Source organism: Mirounga leonina, unplaced genomic scaffold (genome assembly GCF_011800145.1).
Source record: "Mirounga leonina isolate KUSES-001 unplaced genomic scaffold, KU_Mleo_1.0 Mir_94, whole genome shotgun sequence".
Classification (NCBI taxonomy): Eukaryota; Metazoa; Chordata; class Mammalia; order Carnivora; family Phocidae; genus Mirounga; species Mirounga leonina.
Window position 1 is genome coordinate 34,677,965 of NW_023270855.1, and position 21,022 is coordinate 34,698,986.

At 43.9% G+C, this 21,022-nt stretch overlaps 1 protein-coding gene across 5 annotated transcripts in view; it reads left to right on the forward strand.

Annotated features, from left to right (window-relative positions):
- The window catches only part of ARHGEF3 (Rho guanine nucleotide exchange factor 3), a 297,522-nt gene that overhangs the window by 236,344 nt on the left and 40,156 nt on the right, over positions 1-21,022 (forward strand). For 4 of the 5 annotated variants that reach the window (XM_034997541.1, XM_034997540.1, XM_034997539.1 and 1 more), the window contains one exon: positions 19,958-20,065. In XM_034997541.1, coding sequence (XP_034853432.1) covers positions 19,958-20,065 — 108 coding nt within the window. Of the gene's footprint in view, positions 1-18,511; positions 18,635-19,957; positions 20,066-21,022 lie in introns of those variants that run through there. The other variant, XM_034997543.1, reaches the window with a different exon arrangement.

Below are 21,022 nucleotides of genomic sequence, written 5' to 3' on the forward strand. Positions count from 1 at the left end.
CAGCATCCTGTTAGGTTTTGGGGTCTTGTTCATTCTCACACACCTTCAGCCATTCTCTTTGCTGGTTGGTGGTTTCCTTGGGTGCTTCAGGGGTGTGGCCTTGCAAAAGGGGTCTGAAACCACTGTGAAGGAAACAGACTATTAACAAGAGGAAAAGAATTGATGGTAACTTAAGTGTTAGCCACAGACACATGGTGAAAAGTCACCTTCCGCCTCAGCTGTTTGATGGTGACTTAAATTGGACAGCTTTAAAAGAGAGCGCATCTGAAGACTGGCCTGGTTGTCTTGTTAGTTTCTGAATGCTTTACGTCCACTCTCTGAGGGCCGAGGAGAGTGATCTTTGTTCTGGCTCAGCATCAGGGAACGGGGACTTGCTTTGGAGGACTCTTAAAATGCTTAAATCTGAATTTCTTCAGCAGCATTTATTTCTAAGCTGGTTCTTACAAGAGCCTCCCTACTAGCTGGGGACAGGACACAAGTAGGCTCAGGGGACCTCAGAGTCTTTATTTCTGGGATGAGAAGACTGGCTCAGATCACTTTTTTCTGAGAAGGTGGGATTCATACCATTTGTAGTAGCCTGAATGATACCAGGGACAAGGGGATACAGAGATAAGACACACAATAATTCTCTTTTCTGTTCTCTTCCTGTCCTTCTGATCCTTCTGATCATGCCGAGGCGAAAGTCTTAGTTTGGAGCTAGTATGTCTTTAACACCTTTCTATCACTTGCTAGTTCCCCCCTTTTTTTTATTCTTATGTTAATCCCCATACATTACATCATTAATTTTAGATGAAGTGTTCCATGATTCATTGTTTGTGCATAACACCCAGTGCTCCATGCAGAATGTGCCCTCCTCAATACCCACCACGAGGCTAACCCATCCTCCCACCCCCCTCCCCTCTAGAACCCTCAGTTTGTTTTTCAGAGTCCATCGTCTCTCATGGGCTAGTTCCCCTTTTTAACAAAGCTCAGGCCTCAGGCTTAGAAGCTTCAGACAGGCAAGAGTATCTAATAAGAATTTAACAATAGGGTTCATTTTTTCAAGTTAGTTTCTATTTATGACAGATGCAGTGTTTGTTTTTACAATATGGTTACTTAAGTAAAAGATGAGTAATTTAAGGAAACATTAACTATGTAATAGTTCAGGTGGTATATACATTGGCAAAAAAATTGTCAACAATGGTAGCGAGAGTTTGGAAACAGCATTCCGTGTGTTCTGAGGGTTTTTCTATGGCCAAAGCTCTGCAGCAATAGGTTCCCAAGTTTGGGTACAGCTGCTTACAGACTAAACCTTCAATCTGGACTTTGAACATAGGACCCAGATTACAGATATTAATATTTTTAAACAGATAAAGATGGGCTTTAATATGTCATAGAAAATTATCCTGGACTAGATGTTAGCAAATTAAAAAAAAAAATTGGATTTCTCTTCTAAGAACAAAAATCTTTTTTTTCTTTTCAAAGCTTCAAAGTCCCCAAGTTCCAGCTGAAATCATTTAACACATCCTCTTCCTTTTCCCCTTCACCCTGAGGGAAGGATTGGGCAAGATTGCATTTTAATTTGGGGCAGACCCAGAGTGTGGTGGTTAGGAACTTGGATCTGAGGGGTAGACTGAGCCAAGTCTGAATCCCAAGTTGGCCATTTGGAGCCAGGAGACCTTGGACAGTGATTCATCCTCTAAAGCCTCAGTTTCCTTATCTCTAAATGAGAATTTCCAAGGGACCTGTGCAAACGAATGAGCTTGCAAAGGGATTCCACAGAGCAAGCGTTCCGCAGATCATTAGCAACAACAGTATCATCTATTTTCAGTGTACATCAGTTGAGTGGAAGCTGTGGCTGATCATCTCTATCAAGGGGTCTGCTAGGAGGTCACTCTTTCCTTTGTAGGAAATACCCACCCAATTTCCCAGGGATTTGAGTTGGCACTGGCCATTATTTTTTTAAAAAACAAAAGATGTTCCAAGCACACTGGCAAGATTCACGTTCATTCCTGCCAGGCAGGATGAAAAAAAAAACCTAGTATAGTTTTCTGATATTCCCAGAATGACTTTCAAGCAGGGAGTGGGGTGTGAGCTCAGGGTAGAGAGGCACCCTGGTCATGGGAGATGAAGAGTCTGTCATCCATCCCCAAGGCTGGCTCCCATCTGACACACATCATCTGGGAATCTTAACCAAGCTCCAACCGCAGGGACAGACCCAGTGCAGGTGAGGAGGATTAGGTTGCTTTGAGAGTTCTTCCTGCCCTATTCATTAGCAGGGTGCTTTAATTATAAATAGGTCCTTTGTTAGAAATGTGGGGAAATTCCATAGCATGATGGCTACAACTTGGTGAAGAGTCAAACAACTAAAAATGACCCCTAATGCTCTCTGATTGTCAGTAAATATTTATTGAGACCAGACTCTACCTAACAATTTCTCCTGAGTTTAAAAGAGAAAGGCATGCTTTCTGTCCTCAAGGAACTTGTTCTTGAGTTGGACCGAGTCATTCAGAACCCTAACAGACAGTGATTGTCAATCAGGGAAGGAGATGGGTAAGCAGGCAATCTCGCTAGGGATTTTGACAGACTGCAAGGGGGGCAGTACTGGGAGGTGGTCATCCAGTGAGCCCCCTGATGCTGGATGCTCACACACCATTCCCCAGGTGTGCCTTAACAGAGGGCAGTGTCCACAGGGGGCACATGAGCAGGGCACCTGGGCCTGGCTGGGCACTCTAAGATGCTGGGGGAAAGGGAGGAAGGCAGGAGGGGCTGCTGATTCCAGAGTGACAGGGCTTGAATGTGGAACGAACAGCTTCAAATTTTCAGCTTCCTGCCTCAGTCTCCATTGTTCTTCTACCCTCTTTATTTCCCACAGGGCTTAGGAAACGAGCAGGCTGTGGTTCAGATCACCGGTCTTGCTGAGGAGCAGCCTTGGGCTCAGTCCTGGCTCTGCCCCTGGCTGTGTAACCTTAGGAAAGGTTCTTAACCCCTCTGAGCCTCAGTTGCCTGTTTTATGAAATGGGTATATTAATAGTACTAACTTAAGAGAAATCAAGGAAATCGTGCATAGAGAGCGCTTTAGCACAGCCTGGCATGAAGTCATTGTCAGTCTTGTTGCTATTATGTTATAAGAGGAAGTTGTGTATCCCGGGAAGCTGGTGTGGGGGTGGCAGGGAAAGCTTTCAAGTCAGGTAGATTTTTTTTTATTTTTTTAAAGATTTTATTTATTTGTCAGAGAGAGACATAGCGAGAGAGGGAACACAAGCAGGCGGAGTGGGAGAGGGAGAAGCAGGCTTCCCGCCGAGCAGGGAGAGCCAGATGGGGGGCTCGATCCCAGGACCCTGGGATCATGACCTGAGCCGAAGGCAGACGCCCAACGACTGAGCCACACAGGCGCCCTTCAAGTCAGGTAGATTTAAATTTGAATTTCAGCTCTTACTGGGTATGACTTGGGGCAAGTCACATTACTTCTCTGAACACCTGCTTCCTCTTTTATTAAATGAGGTGATGGGGTTGCTGTATCGTATAGATGAGTGTGCGTGTGCCAACACCTGGCACGGGGTGACTCCATGGCTCTTGGTACCTCCACCTCCCCTCCTAGGAGTCCCCATTGTCTAGCACTTCCTTCTCTTTTTGACAGTCAGAAGAGATGAGTCACACCTGGGTCAGGTGTGGGACGACTTCTGTTTCTAAAAAATTGCTAGAATCTGTGAGTAGGTAGGGAACCTGGCAGCATGTAATTTAATAACAATTCTGGAGGCTTTGCAGGGTTAGTGGCCCCTGACACCTCTCTGTGCAGCCCTGCTTTATAAATTCAGGAGCAGTCCCAGACCCTCACTCCTAAATGGTGGGGCAGAGGAGCGAGCACCTGGCCAGTGAGACTTTCCCTCCATCCCTTGAGGGTGCTTAGGGAAACTTCTCTAGGGAAATCTTGCCAGGTTAGACCCCACGTGGTCTTCCAAAGGAACCCTCCCATCTGTAGATGGCCTGAGCTGAAGACTCATGGGAACTTCGCCCCTTTCTGCCACAATAAATAACATTTTTCTTTTACCACAAAACTGCCTTTGTCTTTTCTGGAAACTCTTACTGGCATCCCTTACCACTGAATCTCCAATGGCTAAACCAACATTTTTTATGAAACCAAACAGTCAAGTCACAGGTTTGTATCTACTTCATTTCTTTTAAGTCAACTGCATTGTCTATTCATTTTCTCTCTTGTGACTTTGTAATTGAAATAAGCTGCAAGTGACATGGGGAGCAGAGCAGGTCTCTGAGGCTTCTGCCTCCTTTGTTGTGCATGATACACTCTTTTTCAAATTTGCAGGCTTCTGAATTTTAATACACTGTAGATAATGATACATCTGGTTGCATATTAATTGCTCAGAGTTAGAAATAACACATAATCACTATGTTTCAAGGTTGCAAATGCACAGCACTGAGAGCCAGTGTTTGTTATGAGTCTTTGGAAAAATCCATTGTTAGTGGGCATTTTTTTATTCCTGTCATTAAAAATGTGCTACAGAATGAAAACTGTCTCAAATAAAGTTAGTCTTGTGTTCTGTGCGTGCGCACACACACACACGCACACACATCTCCCAGGGGATAACATTTTGAAGCTATTCATCTGCTCAGTTGGGGTGTGTGGGCCAACAGAAAGGCCATATGAATCCATTATAGATTACCTGCCTCACAGCTTCCTGAACAGCATGCTTTGTACCTTATTTTTCTACACCATTGCTCAGTGGGTGGTAAATGTCAGCAGAGAGCTGCAAACAGGAAAGTTTAAAATTTATATTATTTTATTCCCCAATTCAGTCAATCCCTTATGGCTGTGCCACTGGTAGCTTTTTCCATGTTGAATAATCAGATTTCAGTGTATTCTGTTCTCAGTTGAGAGCAGACTGTTCTAAAACCCCCAGGTGCAGTGTTCCCTGGTTCTGACTGGAGGCATGTACTGTTGAGGATGCACGTGAACCCAATGATTTGAAGGGATAAATTGTGCTAGGAGGGACAGCTGGGGGCGGGTACCAGAGAGTGTGACAAATGTAGTTTATGATTCTCTCTGGAGGCCACATTTCTGCAAGTCTCATCTGCTCAGATACTGTTCTTATCAAAAATAGAAGCTGACTGGGCCGCAAGAGAAGGGGGTCCATGTTCTCATCCTGCTGACTCCGTGCCCTTGGTCAGATGTCCCTGTAGGTTTTACCCAGCAGGTGTATGTGGGATCCCTGGTCCCAGCTTAGTCTTCAGTCAGATGGCAGACCTGGTTGTCAGCTTTTCTTGCCTGAGACATGTTTGATTATCCCAAATTCAGCTGGAACAGTCTGTCCTTCCTTTGGGACATTGAGATTAAGATCTGAGCATCTTTTTTTTTTTTTTTGTACCTTTTTTTCCTGTTTCTGGGAAACGAAGCTAATGCTGAGCTTCAAAGGACAATAGGTGGATGAAAAAGAGAAAGGACATGCCAGTGAGTCTGCATGGTCCTTTCTGGAAGCCCAAGGTAACTTGTTATTTGGGGGAGAAATTCCACCTCGCTCATCTGACATGGGTTGAACGCCCAGAGTTCCTATCAATGCCTAATCCCAGATAGTACTGGGATCTGGCAAGATTGGAGACCAGCTCTTCTAGCCCATAATTTAGCGATGTTGGGTTAGGTGGGAGGGTTGTGATGAAGACCTCAAGACCCACTTGGATTCCTTTCCCCAACTCAGGGTCTTATCTTGGGATTTCATGGCTGACATTTTCCTCTCCTCCAATATAGCCTTGGATCCTGCCAAACCACCCCCAGTTTTGCTCTATCCAGCCAGAGCTTGACTAAACAGATGATAAAGCTGCAGGAAGAAAGGCAAGGCAGGAATGTGGAATCAAAATATGTGGTCTCATAACCTGAGGCCTAGTGGCAGGAGCATGTCATTGGTGAGATTGTGGTGTGGCAGGTGACATGGAGTTCAAGCTTTATCCTTGGGATGCCCAGGGCAAAATCTAGTGCTGCAGGAAATTGATGAGGGCAAGAGAGCAGGCTTGGGGAGAGACCACACCTCTCCTTGGGCATTAGAAATAAGGGCAATAATCTGATATTTACAGGAGGCAACTTATGGGGCAGGCTTGTACCAAGCACATTTACACACATGATCTCATGTCATCCTCCCAGCAACTCTGTGAGCGGGTAGGAGAGTCACCCCCACTTCACAGGGGAGGAGACCAAGCCCATGGAGGTTACATTGTCGGTCTGAGGTCATAGGGCATTGTGCTCTGGCCAGGAAGGTTGGCTCATATTTTATCCTTAGATCCTTTGCAAAGAATCAACACATTCTTTGGGCCAGCATGATAAGAACTTTGTTACTTTCGGCTTATTCCTAAATTCTGGGGAAGCCTCAGCAAATACATGGTCTGTACATGGCAGTTCCCAAACCCTGAAGTAGGGGTGGAATCCCCAGTGGCATTCTCCTCCCCCTTCCCCTCCAACTCAGCCCAAGGGGAAGCCAGGGATTCCCTTTTATAGAGAAAAACAAATGCAGAATTTATATCCTACCCAAGGGTTTCCAAGAAGTCAGTAGGAAATGACTGCCTGCAAAACCCCAGAACCACAGAGGAGGCCTTCCTCTGGGCCCTGTGCCTGTGATTAGGCCACCCCTGCCACCTCTGGGTACCTTGTTAGCATTCCGCAGCCAGAGGTGTGTCCTTTGACCCCATTTTCTAGACCCCCAGATGGGTGTGGCATGGTGGGCACATCGTTTCTGTGGCGTTCTTGTGAAAAATGCGTAACCTGAATCTGACTGTGAGAAAATATTTTCTGGGCCCAGAGCTGCCTTCCCTTCAGGGCCACAAAGGCATGACCCTGCTGGAAGCCCTGAGACTTTTTTTAGGAGGTCAAACTCATGAAGCACTTCAGCCCCGAGCATCTGGCCCTGTCTGCCTCGAGAAAGTAAGAGTTTTGCTTGACGTTCAGAAGGCAGATGTGGACCCAGGGACTGCAGAGAGAGCTAAATATTTGGCTTCCTCTTTCTCTGAAGGTCTGGAGTGCCATGTCTGGGCATGACCAAAATGAGTTTCAGGAGATGGGCTGGCGTTTGCTAAAAGGAACTTAACTGGGATGTGGGTGTACATTTCCCCTCTGCCCAAGGTTAATGGTAACATCCTGTGTAAGAGAACTTGAATGTGGTCTTCTACTAAACTCCAAAATTTTAGGGCTATTTATTAGATGTGTTTAATCTTGGGCCAATTTAACCAGTAGCAGACTAATAAAATAACAAATTTGGGCTTGCTGCCAGGACAAATGTTGACTTACCCTTATAATGTTGACTGAAACGAATAACTTTGAAAATAATTGAGGAGTGGAAACATTTGCCAAAAATACAGTGTCTTGAAACAGTGGTTCTGTTTTATTTTACCAGCACTGCTAAGAGATTATGTTCGTAACCTAGGCTGCTGTTGCCTGCTTCAGCTCTGAGAGAGTCCCATATTTTACTGAATTATTTCCCAAGGTTCATTTTTTTTTTTATCCCATCACCGTCATTCAGCAAAAATGAATTTCCCCATGGCAGACAAGTAGGTCAGCTTATTTTTCCAGTGTAGGGGCACAAATTCAATGATAATCAGAAGAATAAAGATAATAAGTTGCTTGACGTCTGCCCTCAGAAACAAAATGGTTTGCCCTGAACATTAGCCCTCTCAGAGTCTGTAGTAAGATTAATTGCTTCTGCAGGGTATACTGGCTGAAATCCATCTCCCTCGCCCCACGCCCCTCCTTCCCTTCATTTTGCCATTTAGTTTATATGAACATTAGGGAGCTATAGCGTTTTGCCAACATGTGTTTTAGACTTGAAGGAAACGGGGAGGCCTGGAGGAAATGAAGCCGGGATGACCACAGAAGTTGTCATAAAATGTGATTTTCTTTCGAGCCTCTTTTTTTATTTGCTTTTTATGGGAGGCTCTGTTTGGAGCAGGGACTGAGCAGGCTTTCAGAGGTTCATGCCAGCATTGTCTTAGCTCAGTCACATGTCCCCCTGATGTCTCCCCCTTTATCAAGGCTTCCCAAAAGCAGCCACCTCTCAGGCCGACTTCGGCCAGATGCCGTAGGTGCTGACTGGCACAGGCCGAGAAGACTTGATGTTCAGGGAATAATTATCATCTCTCCAACCTTCATGTGTTCAGTTTTGTGGCCCCGAGAGCTGATGGTTTAATTTGTGGATTTGCCTAGACCATCTTGTGACATCTCTATCATCATCTGCTATTTAGCATTTCCAGGAGAGGAGGCTGGAGAAATTGTTGGATTCTCAACATAGCAATCCAATAAGCTGTCTGCAGCTTGGCCATGAGACGAACAAACTCGGAGTGGTCTGTGAATTTTATTTATCCAGGCTCTCCTTACTCTCCATTAGCAAGCAAAAGTACAAAAAATAAATAAATAAAAAACAAACAAAAACACCCACGTGGCTTTTTTTTTTTTTTTTAAGAAATTGAGATGTTTTTCTTATAGCATCTGATATGGAGAGAGTTGAGCCATTTCATCAAAGAGGAAATCAAATCTCCCTTGGATGCACAGGGCAAGGCAACCAGACCCACAGCTGGAGAGAATAAGCACAGGGTGTGGCCTCCATCTTTGAGATTAGCCAAGACGAAGGTATCAGGGATCCCTCCAGGAGCTGTTCCTGGTGGTTTGTCAAAGTCCACAAAGTCTGTAGCCCTTTTGTTGAAACCATGGATAAGCATCTCTGAAGGAAAATTATAGTTCTGAGTTTGAAGACCTTTTGCTCACCTTGCGGGTTAGAAACCAATAATTCTGAAATGCATTTGGCCTAATCAATGAAGCCAGGTTTCCGTTGGAATTTGGGCCTCATTATTTGCCTTTCAACTTCTGGTAACAGATGATACCTGATCAGTTAGCTCTGTGCCAGGGAAGAGAGAACAGAAAAAACAAAAAACCACTTAATGGAAATTTTAGAGTTAGAAACCATTATTTCATTATTGTCTTTTTCTATTTACAAGAAAATAAGATGAAGAGTCACTTGCAGGCTCCAAAGAAGCTTTGTGTTCCTATAGCCCCAGTCCTCTTGCTCAGACGGCTCTATGAAGGCCTCCTCATTGCTGCCTCCATGTCCTGCACGCCCCTGTGGTCCACTATGCCCCTCTCCTTGCCCGCTCCAGCCAACACTGACTCTCTTGGGTACTTTGCCTGGATCAGCCTTCTGGTTCTCCCTGTTCAGCCAAGACACATCCCCCCAGGGTGACAGATGTACACTTTAGTGAAGCCAATTTTGCAAATGCTATATAAACACTCACACAGTTAGATTTAAAAGGATGCATATAGTCACAACATATCTCTTCCCATATATGTATTAATTACAAAGGGAATAGTAAATTTATAAGGAGAAATCCAGCAGATAACACCTGTATTAGTGTCCTAGGGTAGTTGTAACAAAGTACCACAAGCTGGGTGGCTTAGAACAACAGAAATTTATTTCTCACTGTTCTGGAGACCAGAAGTCTTAAATCAAGGTATTGGCCTCAGAAACCGGCAGGGGAATCCTTCCTTGCCTCTTCCTAGCTTCTGGTATTTGTTGTCAATCCTTGGTGTTCTATGGCTTAGATATATCACTCCAGTTGCTGCCTCTGTCATTTTATTGCCTTTTCCCTTTGTGTCTTTAAATTTCCTTCCTATAAGGACAGAGGTGATTGGATTTAGGACACACTCTAATCTAGTATGACCTAGCTTGATTATATCTGCAAAGATCCTATTTTCAAAAATGGTCACTTTCACAGGTTTGGGGGTAGAACTTCAACGTATCTGTTTAGGGGTATATAGTTCAACCCATACCACCACCTTAACCAAATGGTAAGTAAGTAATAAGATAATGTTACCCTGATATGATGTACCAAAAAGGACAAGTCACTTCTGTTGTATTCTTGCCAAAAATGCATAACCTTTTTTTTTTTTTTAAGATTTATTTACTTTTAGAGAGAGAGAGAGTGCCTGTGAGTAGGGGGAGGGGTGGGGGGAGAGGGAGAGAGAGAATCCTCAAACAGACTCCCCACTGAGTGAAGAGCCCAACACAGGGCTCTCGATCCCACTATCCCAAGATCATGACCTGAGTGGAAATCAAGAGTCGGATGCTTAACCAACTGAGCCACCCAGGTGCCCACAAAAATGCATAATCTTATTTTAATCACAAGAAAACCTCAGATCTAAATGGAGAGACATTCAGCAAAATAACTGACCAATACTCTTCAAAAGTTTCAGTGTCATGAAAGACAGACCAGGGAACTGTCACAGATTGGAGGAAAGTTCAGAGATATGACCGTGAAATATAACGTGAAAGTCTGGATTGGATCCTGAAACAGAAAAGGGACATTAGCGGGGAAACTGGTGAAATCCTAGTAAATCCTCTAATAGTTTAGTTAGTAATCTTGTAGCAATGTTAGTATCATAGTTTTGATAAACGTATCATAGTTATGTAAGATGTTAACATCAGGGGTGGGTACAGAGTACACGGGGACATTCTGTACTATTCTTGCAACTCTTTTATAAATCTAAAATTATTTCAAGATCAATTTCTTTAAAAAAGAGAATGCACACACTGAGTGATTATTAAATTCACCTGTTCTTAGTGGCAAAGGGGAAGGGGAGGAGAAATGATCTAGTAAAATCATACCAGTTTGTGAGTTCGATTTTAGGCTCTGTTCATGGAAAGCTTGCTTTTCACAAGGCAATGTGCTGTGTACTCATTATCATTGTCTCTTGGGCGGAATAGTGTAGCTGAGGTGTGTGGTCCAGGATAGGATCCCCATCTTGCCTCTGCCACCTGAGGTAGGTGACCTGTGTAACTACTTATGCTCATTGAGCCTCAGCTTACTCATCTGTAAAATGAGAATAATGATCTTAGCTCTCTCGTTGGATATTCTGAAGATGCCACAAGTAAATCATGTAACGCAGTCAACCCAGTGCCTGACATAGATTATAAACTCTTACAGAATTAAGTGATAGCTCTTAGCCACAATCCCCACTACTGCATTATGGGAGGATTCTTTCCTCATTTTTCAGTTGAAGAGACTGTGGGTAAGTAACTTGCTTGAGATCACCCAGCTAGAATGTATGAGAGCTAGACTCGATAGATAGATAGATAGATAGATAGATAGATAGATAGATAGATAGATAGATAGATAGATAGATAGATAGATAGATGGATTTTTTAAAAAGATTTAATTTATTTATTAGAGAGAGAGCGAGAACAAGCAGGAGGAAGGGCAGAGGCAGAGGGAGAAGCAGTCTTCCTGCTGAGCAAGGAACCCGATGTGGGGCTTGATCCCAGGACTCTGGGATCATGACCTGGGCCAAAGGCAGCCGCTTAACTGACTTGAGGCACCCAGGCGCCCCATAGATAGATTTTTTTTTTAATGAGGCTCATTTTTAGTCATTTAGTTAGAAAAACATTAGCTAGGAAGGAGAACCTGCAGGAATGTGTTGTCTCTGAGGGATAAGCTACAAAGCAGGCTGTCAGGTCCCCCAGAGGGGAGGATAGGAGCCACTTGAAGTAAAAGTATGGCTTGGAGGAGGCACAGGCAAGAGTAAAAAAAAAACTGGCCATCTCAATGTGGTTTTGATTTGGATTTCCCTGATGGCTAATGATGATGAACATTTTTTCATGTGTCTATTAGCCATTTGTATGTCTTCTTCAGAGAAGAGTCTTTTCATATCTTCTGCCCACTTTTTGACTTGATTATTTTTTGGGCGATGAGTTTGAGAAGGTCTTTATAGATCTTGGATACCAGCCCTTTATCTGTAGTGTCATTTGCAAATATCTTCTCCCATTCTGTGGGTTGCCTCTTTGTTTTGTTGACTGTTTCCTTTGCTGTGCAGAAGCTTTTTATCTTGATGAAGTCCCAAAAGTTCATTTTTGGTTTTGTTTCACTAGCTTTTGGAGATGTATCTTGAAAGAAGTTGCTGTGGGCGATGTCAAAGAGGTTACTGCCTATCTTCTCCTCTAGGATTTTGATGGATTCCTGTCTCACATTGAGGTCTTTCATCCACTTTGAGTTTATCTTTGTGAATGGTGTTAGAGAATGGTCGAGTTTCATTCTTCTGCATGTGGCTGTCCAATTTTCCCAGAACCATTTATTGAAGAGACTGTCTTTTTTCCATTGCATGTTTTTTCCTGCTTTGTCGAAGATTATTTGACCATAGAGTTGAAGGTCCATATCTGGGCTCTCTATTCTGTTCCATTGGTCTATATGTCTGTTTTTGTGCCAGTACCATGCTGTCTTGGTGATCACAGCTTTGTTATATAGCTTGAAATCGGGCAACGTGATGCCTCCAGCTTTGTTTTTCTTTTTCAACATTTCCTTGGCGATTCAGGGTCTTTTCTGATTCCATACAAATTTTAGGATTGTTTGTTCCAGCACTTTGAAAAATGTCATTGGAATTTTGATCGGGATGGCATTGAAGGTATAGATTGCTCTGGGTAGCATAGAGATACCACCTTACACCAGTTAGAATGGCAAAAATGGACAGGGAAAGAAACAAATGTTGGAGAGGTTGTGGAGAAAGGGGAACCCTCTTACACTGTTGGTGGGAATGCAAGTTGGTACAGCCACTTTGGAAAACAGTGTGGAGATTCCTCAAAAATTCAAAAATAGAGCTACCCTATGACCCAGCAATTGCACTACTCAGTATTTACTCCAAAGACAACAGATGTGGTGAAAAGAAGGGCCATATGCACGCCAATGTTCATAGCAGCAATGTCTGCAATAGCCAAACTGTGGAAAGAGCTGAGATGCCCTTCAATAGATGAATGCATAAAGAAGATGTGGTCCATATATACAATGGAATATTACTCAGCCATCAGAAAGGATGAATACCCAACTTTTACATCAACATGGATGGGACTGGAGAAGATTATGCTAAGTGAAATAAGTCAAGCAGAGAAAGTCAATTATCATGTGGTTTCACTTATTTGTGGAACATAAGGAATAGCATGGAGGACACTAGGAGAAGGAAGGGAAAAATGAGGGGGGTGGAATTGGAGGGAGAGATGAACCATGAGAGACTATGGACTCTGAAAAACAAACAGGGTTTTAGAGGGGAGGGGGGAGGGGGGATTGGTTAGCCTGGTAATGGGTATTAAGGAGGGCACGTACTGCATGGAGCACTGGGTGTTATACGAAAACAATGGATCGTGGATCACCACATCAAAAACCAATGATGTGTTGTATGGTGACTAACATAACATAATAAAATTAAAAAAAAAAAAAAAAGAAAAAACTGGCCAGCAAGTCAGTGAAAAACCCCAAAAGGGTGGGAAGGCCTTGGCAATAGGAGGTGTCAACAGAAGTGAGAACACCATAATATTTGTGGTGACCCAGAAGTTTTGAAGGGTGAGAAGCTTGGGCATAAACCGTAAGACTGCATGAACCAGCCTTTGGGCCTAAGGATGCGGGTGGTAAAGTCAAGTCAAGACAGTCATGGGGTCACGTGCTTTACATTTATGTACCTGGAGAGTGGCAGAGTGGGAGTGAGGCTCTGGCAAGGATGGGAGGTCTTTGCCTTCTTAGTAGAAGATGGTGCTGTTGTAGGAATGGAGAGTAAAACATGAATTTGGGGAGGCAGAATCGGGGAAAGGGAAGCACTCTCATAAAATAAATACCACAGAACAGAAGTGTCCCCTCCCCGGGCAGTCTGGCCTTGAATGGCTCCTATTCTCTCTGTATGTTTCTACATCAGAGTGGAACTCCATAGATTGTTTTATGTCATGGAGTCCCATGATTGGCAGCCTGTTGATGGTTTCTTGATGAGAGCAAATAAAAAACCAGTCAATAGAATAGAGCAGGGGCGCCTGGGTGGTTCAGTCAATTAAGCGTCTGCCTTAAGCTGAGGTCATGATCCCGGGGTCCTCGGATTGAGTCTCGCATTGGGCTCCTTGCTCAGTGGGGAGCCTACTTCTCCTTCTGCCTGCCACTCCCCCTGCTTGTGCTCTCTCTCTCTCTCTCTGACAAATAAATAAAATATTTTTAAAAAATAGAATAGAGCAGACTTCAGGGAGTCTGGCAGCTGGGTCGGTGACTCTCCATGGGGTTGCTCATCTTTAAGTTTGAACGTTTCAAAGTAGCTCTCCCAGCTTTTGATTTCCCAGCCACACAGACCCTTCCCTCTTCTGGCCTATGTTAGTTGAAAGTTACTGAAATTCACTAGTGGGATTTTTTTTCTTTCATTTTATCAGGTTTCTTCTAATTGTGTTCAGTTCTAGATGATGTCTGTCATCTGTCTCTTTCAGTATCCTTTCTCACCAGACCCTGACTAACAGCTGAAGTACAAATCTTTGATGGCATCTGTCTGCTCACTGATACATTTGCAAAATGGTTCTCTGTCCATTAAAATAAACCTTTGTATTATCCAGTGTCTGACTGTATGCCACAGGCAGGACTGTATACTGAGATCCCTTTGCCCGGCCCCCAGCTTTGACAGTTATCAACCTGTGGTCAGCTTTGTTTCCTACACATCCCTGCTCCCTCTTCCTGTATTACTATGAAGCAGATCCCAGGCATCCTATCATTTTGTTTGTCCCTTATTTGTATACATCAATGGTCAGGGAAAGTTTGTGTCATGCTTGGGCTGAATTATTTGGAAAGTTAAGACAATAAAATGTAGTTAGGATAGGGCTTACTCACATAAAGATAAGTCAGGTATCTCCCCTGCTTACCAGCGGAGGACCCTGAATACCCAGCTCCAGAATGAATCAACAAATCAAGCCTACACCATCTCCAGAGCTTGAAGACTGTCTAAGTGTGCTTTGGGAGGGTGCCGTACCTGGGAGTCTTTGGGTATGTCACAGCAGAAAGGCGGAGACTGAGGAGAGCTGATGCAGGAAATGATCCCTATAAAGCCAGCAAGTAGTATAGAGCAGTGGTCTGCAAACTATGGCCCATGGGCCAAATATAGCCCACTTCCTATGGTCTTCAAGCAAAGAATCGTTTCTGTTTTTAATGGTTGAAAAAAGCAAAACAATAATATTTTGTGACATGTAAAAACTCTGTGGAATTCAGATTTTAGTGTCTATAATGGAACATAATCACATTCATTTATTTACATACTGTTTAAGGGTGATGGCAGAGATGAATAGTCATGACAGAGGCTAGATGCCCACAAAGCCTAAAACATTTACCATCTGGCCCCTTACACAAAGCTGTAAGACAGGGGCTCTGGAGCCAGCCTGCCTAGGTTTAAATCCTGGCCACCTCTTTTGAGTGACTTTAAGCACATAGCTCATCCTCTGCCTCCGTATCTCTATCTCTATCTTTAAAATATGGATCATCATAGTATCTACCTTGCAGGGGTATTAGGAGGAATAAATTAGTAGATATCTGTAAAGCATTGAGAGAAGTCCCTGCACGAAATATGAGCTTTTTATTATTATTATTACTATTATTTCATAATACGAGAGCTTCTCAACCACTCTGAGATTGTAACTTCTGTTCACTGAGGATGACGAAAGCCTCCTAGAGGGCTACTGGGTATTCCTAGCACACCTCCTCTTTCCACAGAGATGGAGCCCTGCCTAAGGCTTCCCTGGTGTCCTCAAGCATTTGAAAGACTTTTCTGACTCCATCAACCCATGGGCAGAAGCTTCTGCTAGCACAGCTGATTCTCACCTCTCCCTTGCTCCTGGCCAGGTGTGTAACAGCCAAGAGCAGTGTTGCCCTGCAGTAGAGTGGTCAGTCCTGCACTGATGAAGGCATTTCTGGTCCCTCTTGGGCTGGGTTTGTGGCTGAGTGAAGGTAGTCTCATGGCACCTACAAACACAATGAGGAACACCCTCCTATTGCTCCCCAACACCACTCTAGCTGCAAAAATGAAGTGCAAGGAGAATGAGTGATCATTTCCTATATGCCACGTCTATTAGAATGGAATCATTTTTGAAGGAATAAATAGTTGTGCTAGATCATATTGATGTGATAGGCACTTAACCTTACATGCATGTAACCTGCTTTGGTTTTTCACCTGTTGGGAGATAAGAATGAGGAGAAGGAAAGAAAACCATTGTCTCCCCTAGCGAAGGAGTAGTAAAATCTACTTAATAAAATCTCACCTTAGGGGTGCCTGGGTGGCTCAGTCGGTTAAGCGTCTGCCTTTGGCTTGGGTCATGATCCCGGGGCCCTGGGATTGAGCCCTGCGTTGGGCTCCGTGCTCAGCAGGGAGTCTGCTTCTCCCTCTCTCTCTCAAATAATAAAATCTTCAAAAAAAACAAAAATAAAATCTAACATTAAAAATAAAATGGCACGGAGTGCTTTATTCCCCTTTGTAAGTCAAGCCCAAAAGATGGTTTAAATTGCTGTGCCAATACATTTATGAAAATATGTGACCTCCATGCCTCTTCATTGTCTCCTTCCCTTCCTGCCCCTCTCCCTTCTTTTTTTCCCTTTCCTTGTCCTCTGAAAAGATAACAAGAAAACATTTGATAAAAGTCAGTATTCATTCATTATAAAAATTCACAGCAAACTTATCATAGAGTGGAACTTTTTCTACTTGATAAACGGTATCTCTTCCATGCTCTCAGCAAGCACAATTCATAATGATGAACTCTTCATAATAATCACTTTAGAATCAATTATAGTATACCCACTCTCTCAGCCTGTAATCAATAATATATAGGTGGCCCTAGCTAGTGCAATAAGACAAGAAAAACAAAAAACCTATAAGGCCTAGAAAAGACAAAACAAAATTTTGTTATACAGACAATACTGCCTACACACAATACTCAATGCCTTTATCTTTTTTCTGCTTTTTAACCTTTTTAGTGAGATGCCCTCCTGCCCTTCTTAAAATTGCATGGTGGGGGTGGTGTCTGCACTTGAAACAGGATATCTTGTGTCTGGGTTTAGCATCGATTTTGCCCAGCTTGGTCTGGCAGCTGAGTTGTTGGACTAGGAAGCTTCTGCAGGTTGTATTCTGTCATCTCTCTGTAAAACCCAAAAGCATCCTTGGAATTGCATTTGCTAGTTTTCAGTAGAGCTATTTAACTAGAATCTGGAAACATTTTCCCCGAGGGCTCTTTTTAGATAGCAGTAAAATGTAGCTGGAGACATACTGAGTAAATGGAAAAGAAAAATCAAATTAGGCCAAGAATTTTTCTAATCTCCTAGTCTCACTGAAGCCCTCAAGGAGAACACCATAATTCATACTTGGCTCATGTGGGTCAGGCATAAAGCCTCCACCATAGATCCAACAACCTATAAATGTTCTGGTTTTGAAATTGCACCTGCCTGCTTTACTGGATCACAGCACTAAATCATGCAGCAGTGGTTTCTGCTTCAGTTGTTCGTTACTTGGGAATGTCAGATTGCCAGAGAGCAGCCTGATGTTTACTTCCAAATGGGCAATGCCCTAGGAAAGAGTTTTAATTACAATCTCATGTAGTGCAGAGGGGCTGGCATCTGCATTGTGCATACATCTTGTAGCTGCGTAAACACCCGTGGACTGGGTCATACAGCAAAGTCAGCAGAACCTTAGAAAAGATGACACAGCAAGTGGAACAGAACTGAATCTTCCCCCATCCTGCCAAGCACGTGATGCTCCCTGCCCCTTTTTAAAGCAAGAGAACCAATTGGCATTTGTCTTTCAGCCTCCCCATTCTGATACAGAATCTGTGATCCAGCACCTTTAGCCGTTAAGAAAAATGGAGATCTGGGAGTCTCCGGGCTCTGAGGTGTTTGCACGATCATCTGAGACCAAGTCCTGCTGCCCCATGAACCCTCCCCACCACCACCATTTGCTGCAATGCAGTTTGGACAACCAAAGGTGGTGATATCACAACTCTGGCATTTCCAGCCCAAAGCCAGAGCTAAATTAGAGAAATTCAGGGGCTGCTCAAGAGGGTGTGCGTGTGTGTGTTTAGTATGCTGGTGATGCAGCTCTGACATAAAAAATATTTTAAAAATCCTCCTCTGGGCACAGATGCTCAGGAGCCAGGCACTGGACAGGGAGCATCCCTGAAGGACATTGTCACCTAGAAGCAGAAGGGCTATTGGATCTTCCTCTTCAGCACGTCAATAATAGTAATGTGATGTCTCTCATATTGAGAGATTCATCCCTTGCATTTTGGAACTGAGCCTCCCCAGTGTTCGGAGAGTTTCCTACTGTCTGTTCCGCTCAGCATGCCAAGAAGCTGGAGAGGTCCCTGGCAGCCCAGATTCATTCTCTGTCTTGGAAAAGTATTTCACTGCTTCGAGAAATCATGAAGTCAATCCTGGCAACATTGTGGAATTGTTTTGCACTTTTTTTTCTTTAGTCTTTTAATGTTTCTATTTAAATGCCAGAAGGATCGGGTCTATTTCCAAGACGGCTTCTGACATCTGAGATTGGCAAGGGCACAAAATGATATGAGAGTTTCTCGGCAAATTCCAAATTCAGGCAAGATTTTTCCAAGTACCTACTATGTTCAAAACACCCTGCAGGGATGTCCTGGAGAATCTGAAGTTCTGCCTTACCCCTCAAAACTTTGAAAGCAATGGCTGAAAAAGAAATAGGAGCATCTTGAGGCTTCCTCTGGAAATGGTTGAGGTTCACTACAGCAATTGGCAAGTTTGGCTTTTTTCATCAAAATTTGGTATCTTCATGTGCTGTCCAGCATCTACAGCAGGTCAGATGGAACTTGGGAAGGCAAGGGTAACTGTTCTCTTTGTCTTTGTAAAATGTTTTGTCTGTCATGTCCCTCTTTCCCACAGCCTATTGTTTTTATGTAATTCTCCTCTGCAAAGACATTGGAATGGCCACACCCATCAGCTTGTTTTGGGGTAACTTGCAGATTTGCAAATGTTTTATGTGGAGGTGATTTTCAAAACTTGTGGCTGTATGAATTATAAAAACAGATGTGCACGGCAGGAATTTCTCTCTGTACATTTTCTCTTCCTGTTTGTTATTTATAAGTATTCATAGGTGCATTTCAAATATACTGTAGATACAAAGATGCTTTTTAAATAGCCCAGCAATAGAAGAACTTCCTTTAGAAAAAAAATTTTTTTAACTTAATGAACTGATAAAACAATCATTCCTTGTGCTTTAGAAAAGCCCCATTGCATAAAAGAAATTTGGGGAGTGGCTTCAGGCAAGATGGAGAAAGGGTTTTTAAAAAGATGAAACCAGGGGCGCCTGGGTGGCTCAGTCATTAAGCGTTTGCCTTCGGCTCAGGTCATGATCCCAGGGTCCTGGGATCAAGCCCCACATCGGGCTCCTGCACATCGGGCTCCTGCACATCGGGCTCCCTGCTCCACAGGAAGCCTGCTTCTCCCTCTCCCACTCCCCCCGCTTGTGTTCCCTCTCTTGCTGTGTCTCTCTCTGTCAAATAAATAAATAAAATCTTTAAAAATAAATAAATAAATAAAATAAAAAGGTGAAACCAGAAGCATGAAAACACAACTGCCTGACCAGGTCATTGGATGGGAAATCTGTGGCAGCTTTTCTCTGCAGGAGGCACTGGGGAGAATGATTTTTTTTTTTAAGATTTTATTTATTTATTTGACAGAGATTGAGCACAAGGGGTGGGGAAGGGAAAGAGGCAGAGGAAGAGGGACAAGCAGACTCCCCGCTGAGCAGGGAACCTGATGTGGGGTTCTATCCCAGGACCTGGGATCATGACCTGAGCCGAAGGCAGACGCTTAACAACTGAGCCACCCAGGCGCCCCAGGGAGAATGATTCTAAGTGGAAGCTTCTGAATTAAAAGCTGGCAGATATTGGGGGTGAAGTGTAGGGAGCAGACCCTACCCATTTGCTGTCTGCCCAGAGGCTGCTTCTGTTGATGTCCCCTGCCATTTCCCCTTCCCTGGCTCCTGAGCCAAGTCATCTCCACACAGCTGGAGTGAGACGGGGCACTGTTTATATTCCATAGATCGGTAGGAGTAGCTTGTGGAGTGGGACTGGACTGTAGGGTGGAGTTATGTTGTCCGTAATTAACCTTGACATTTTCCTTCCTTTTTTTTTTAACCCTCTAGGAGCCTAGTAATAAACGTGTCAAACCCCTTTCCAGAGTCACGTCACTAGCAAACCTCATCCCACCCGTGAAGGCCACACCGTTAAAGCGCTTCAGCCAAACCCTGCAGGTAAGAAGGACACGGTGGGTTTGTGTTTGCAGAAAACCATGTTGTGTGGGAGGGGTCATTGCTGCTCTCCCCAGAACCTCCCCAGAGATCTGAATCAATGCTTATTTCAGCAGAAGAGAGCAAACGAGGGAACTGAAAGGAAGAAAGGTGTGTTTTCCAGTTGTAAACTGGGGTCAGATGGAGTCCTTTGAGGGCTGACTTGAGGAATCATCTCTGTCGGATCTTTCCTCAGAGTCCTATACCCCATGCATATGCACACTCACAGGATTGGTCCTAAAGTATCTATGGGCTTCCTAAGAAAACCAGTAGGTGACATGAGCTGGAGGGTAGGAGAGCCTAGTACTTAGGCCAGGGTCGGCAGACGACAGCATGAGGAGAAAAATTCAGCCTGCCCCCTGTTTTCTTATGGTGCACAAGCTGAGAATGGTTTTTCCTTTTAAAATGACTGGAGCAAAAGTCAAAAGAGGAACAATATTTCATGACACTTGAAAATTATATGACATTCAGGGCGCCTGGGTGGCTCTGTCGTTAAGCGTCTGCCTTCGGCTCAGGTCATGATCCCAGGGTCCTGGGATCGAGCCCCGCATCGGGCTCCCTGCTCGGCAGGAAGGCTGCTTCTCCCTCTCCCACTCCCCCTGCTTGTGTTCCTGCTCTCGCTATTTCTCTGTCAAAAAATAAATAAAATCTTTAAAAGAAAAAAAAGAAAATTATATGACATTCAAATTTCAGTGTCCATTAAGTGAAGATTTGTTGGAAAACAGGCATGCCTCAGTATTTATGTACCGCCTGTGGTTGCTTTTCCATTCCAGTGGCACAGTCAAGGACAGAGACCATGTTGCACACAAGGCCCAAATATTTACTATCTGGCCCCTTTACAGACAATGTTTCCTGACTCCTGGCTTAGAGGAAAGGCCCTGTAGTGGAAGCACTTCAGTTCTGACCTTGGCTCTGTCCCTC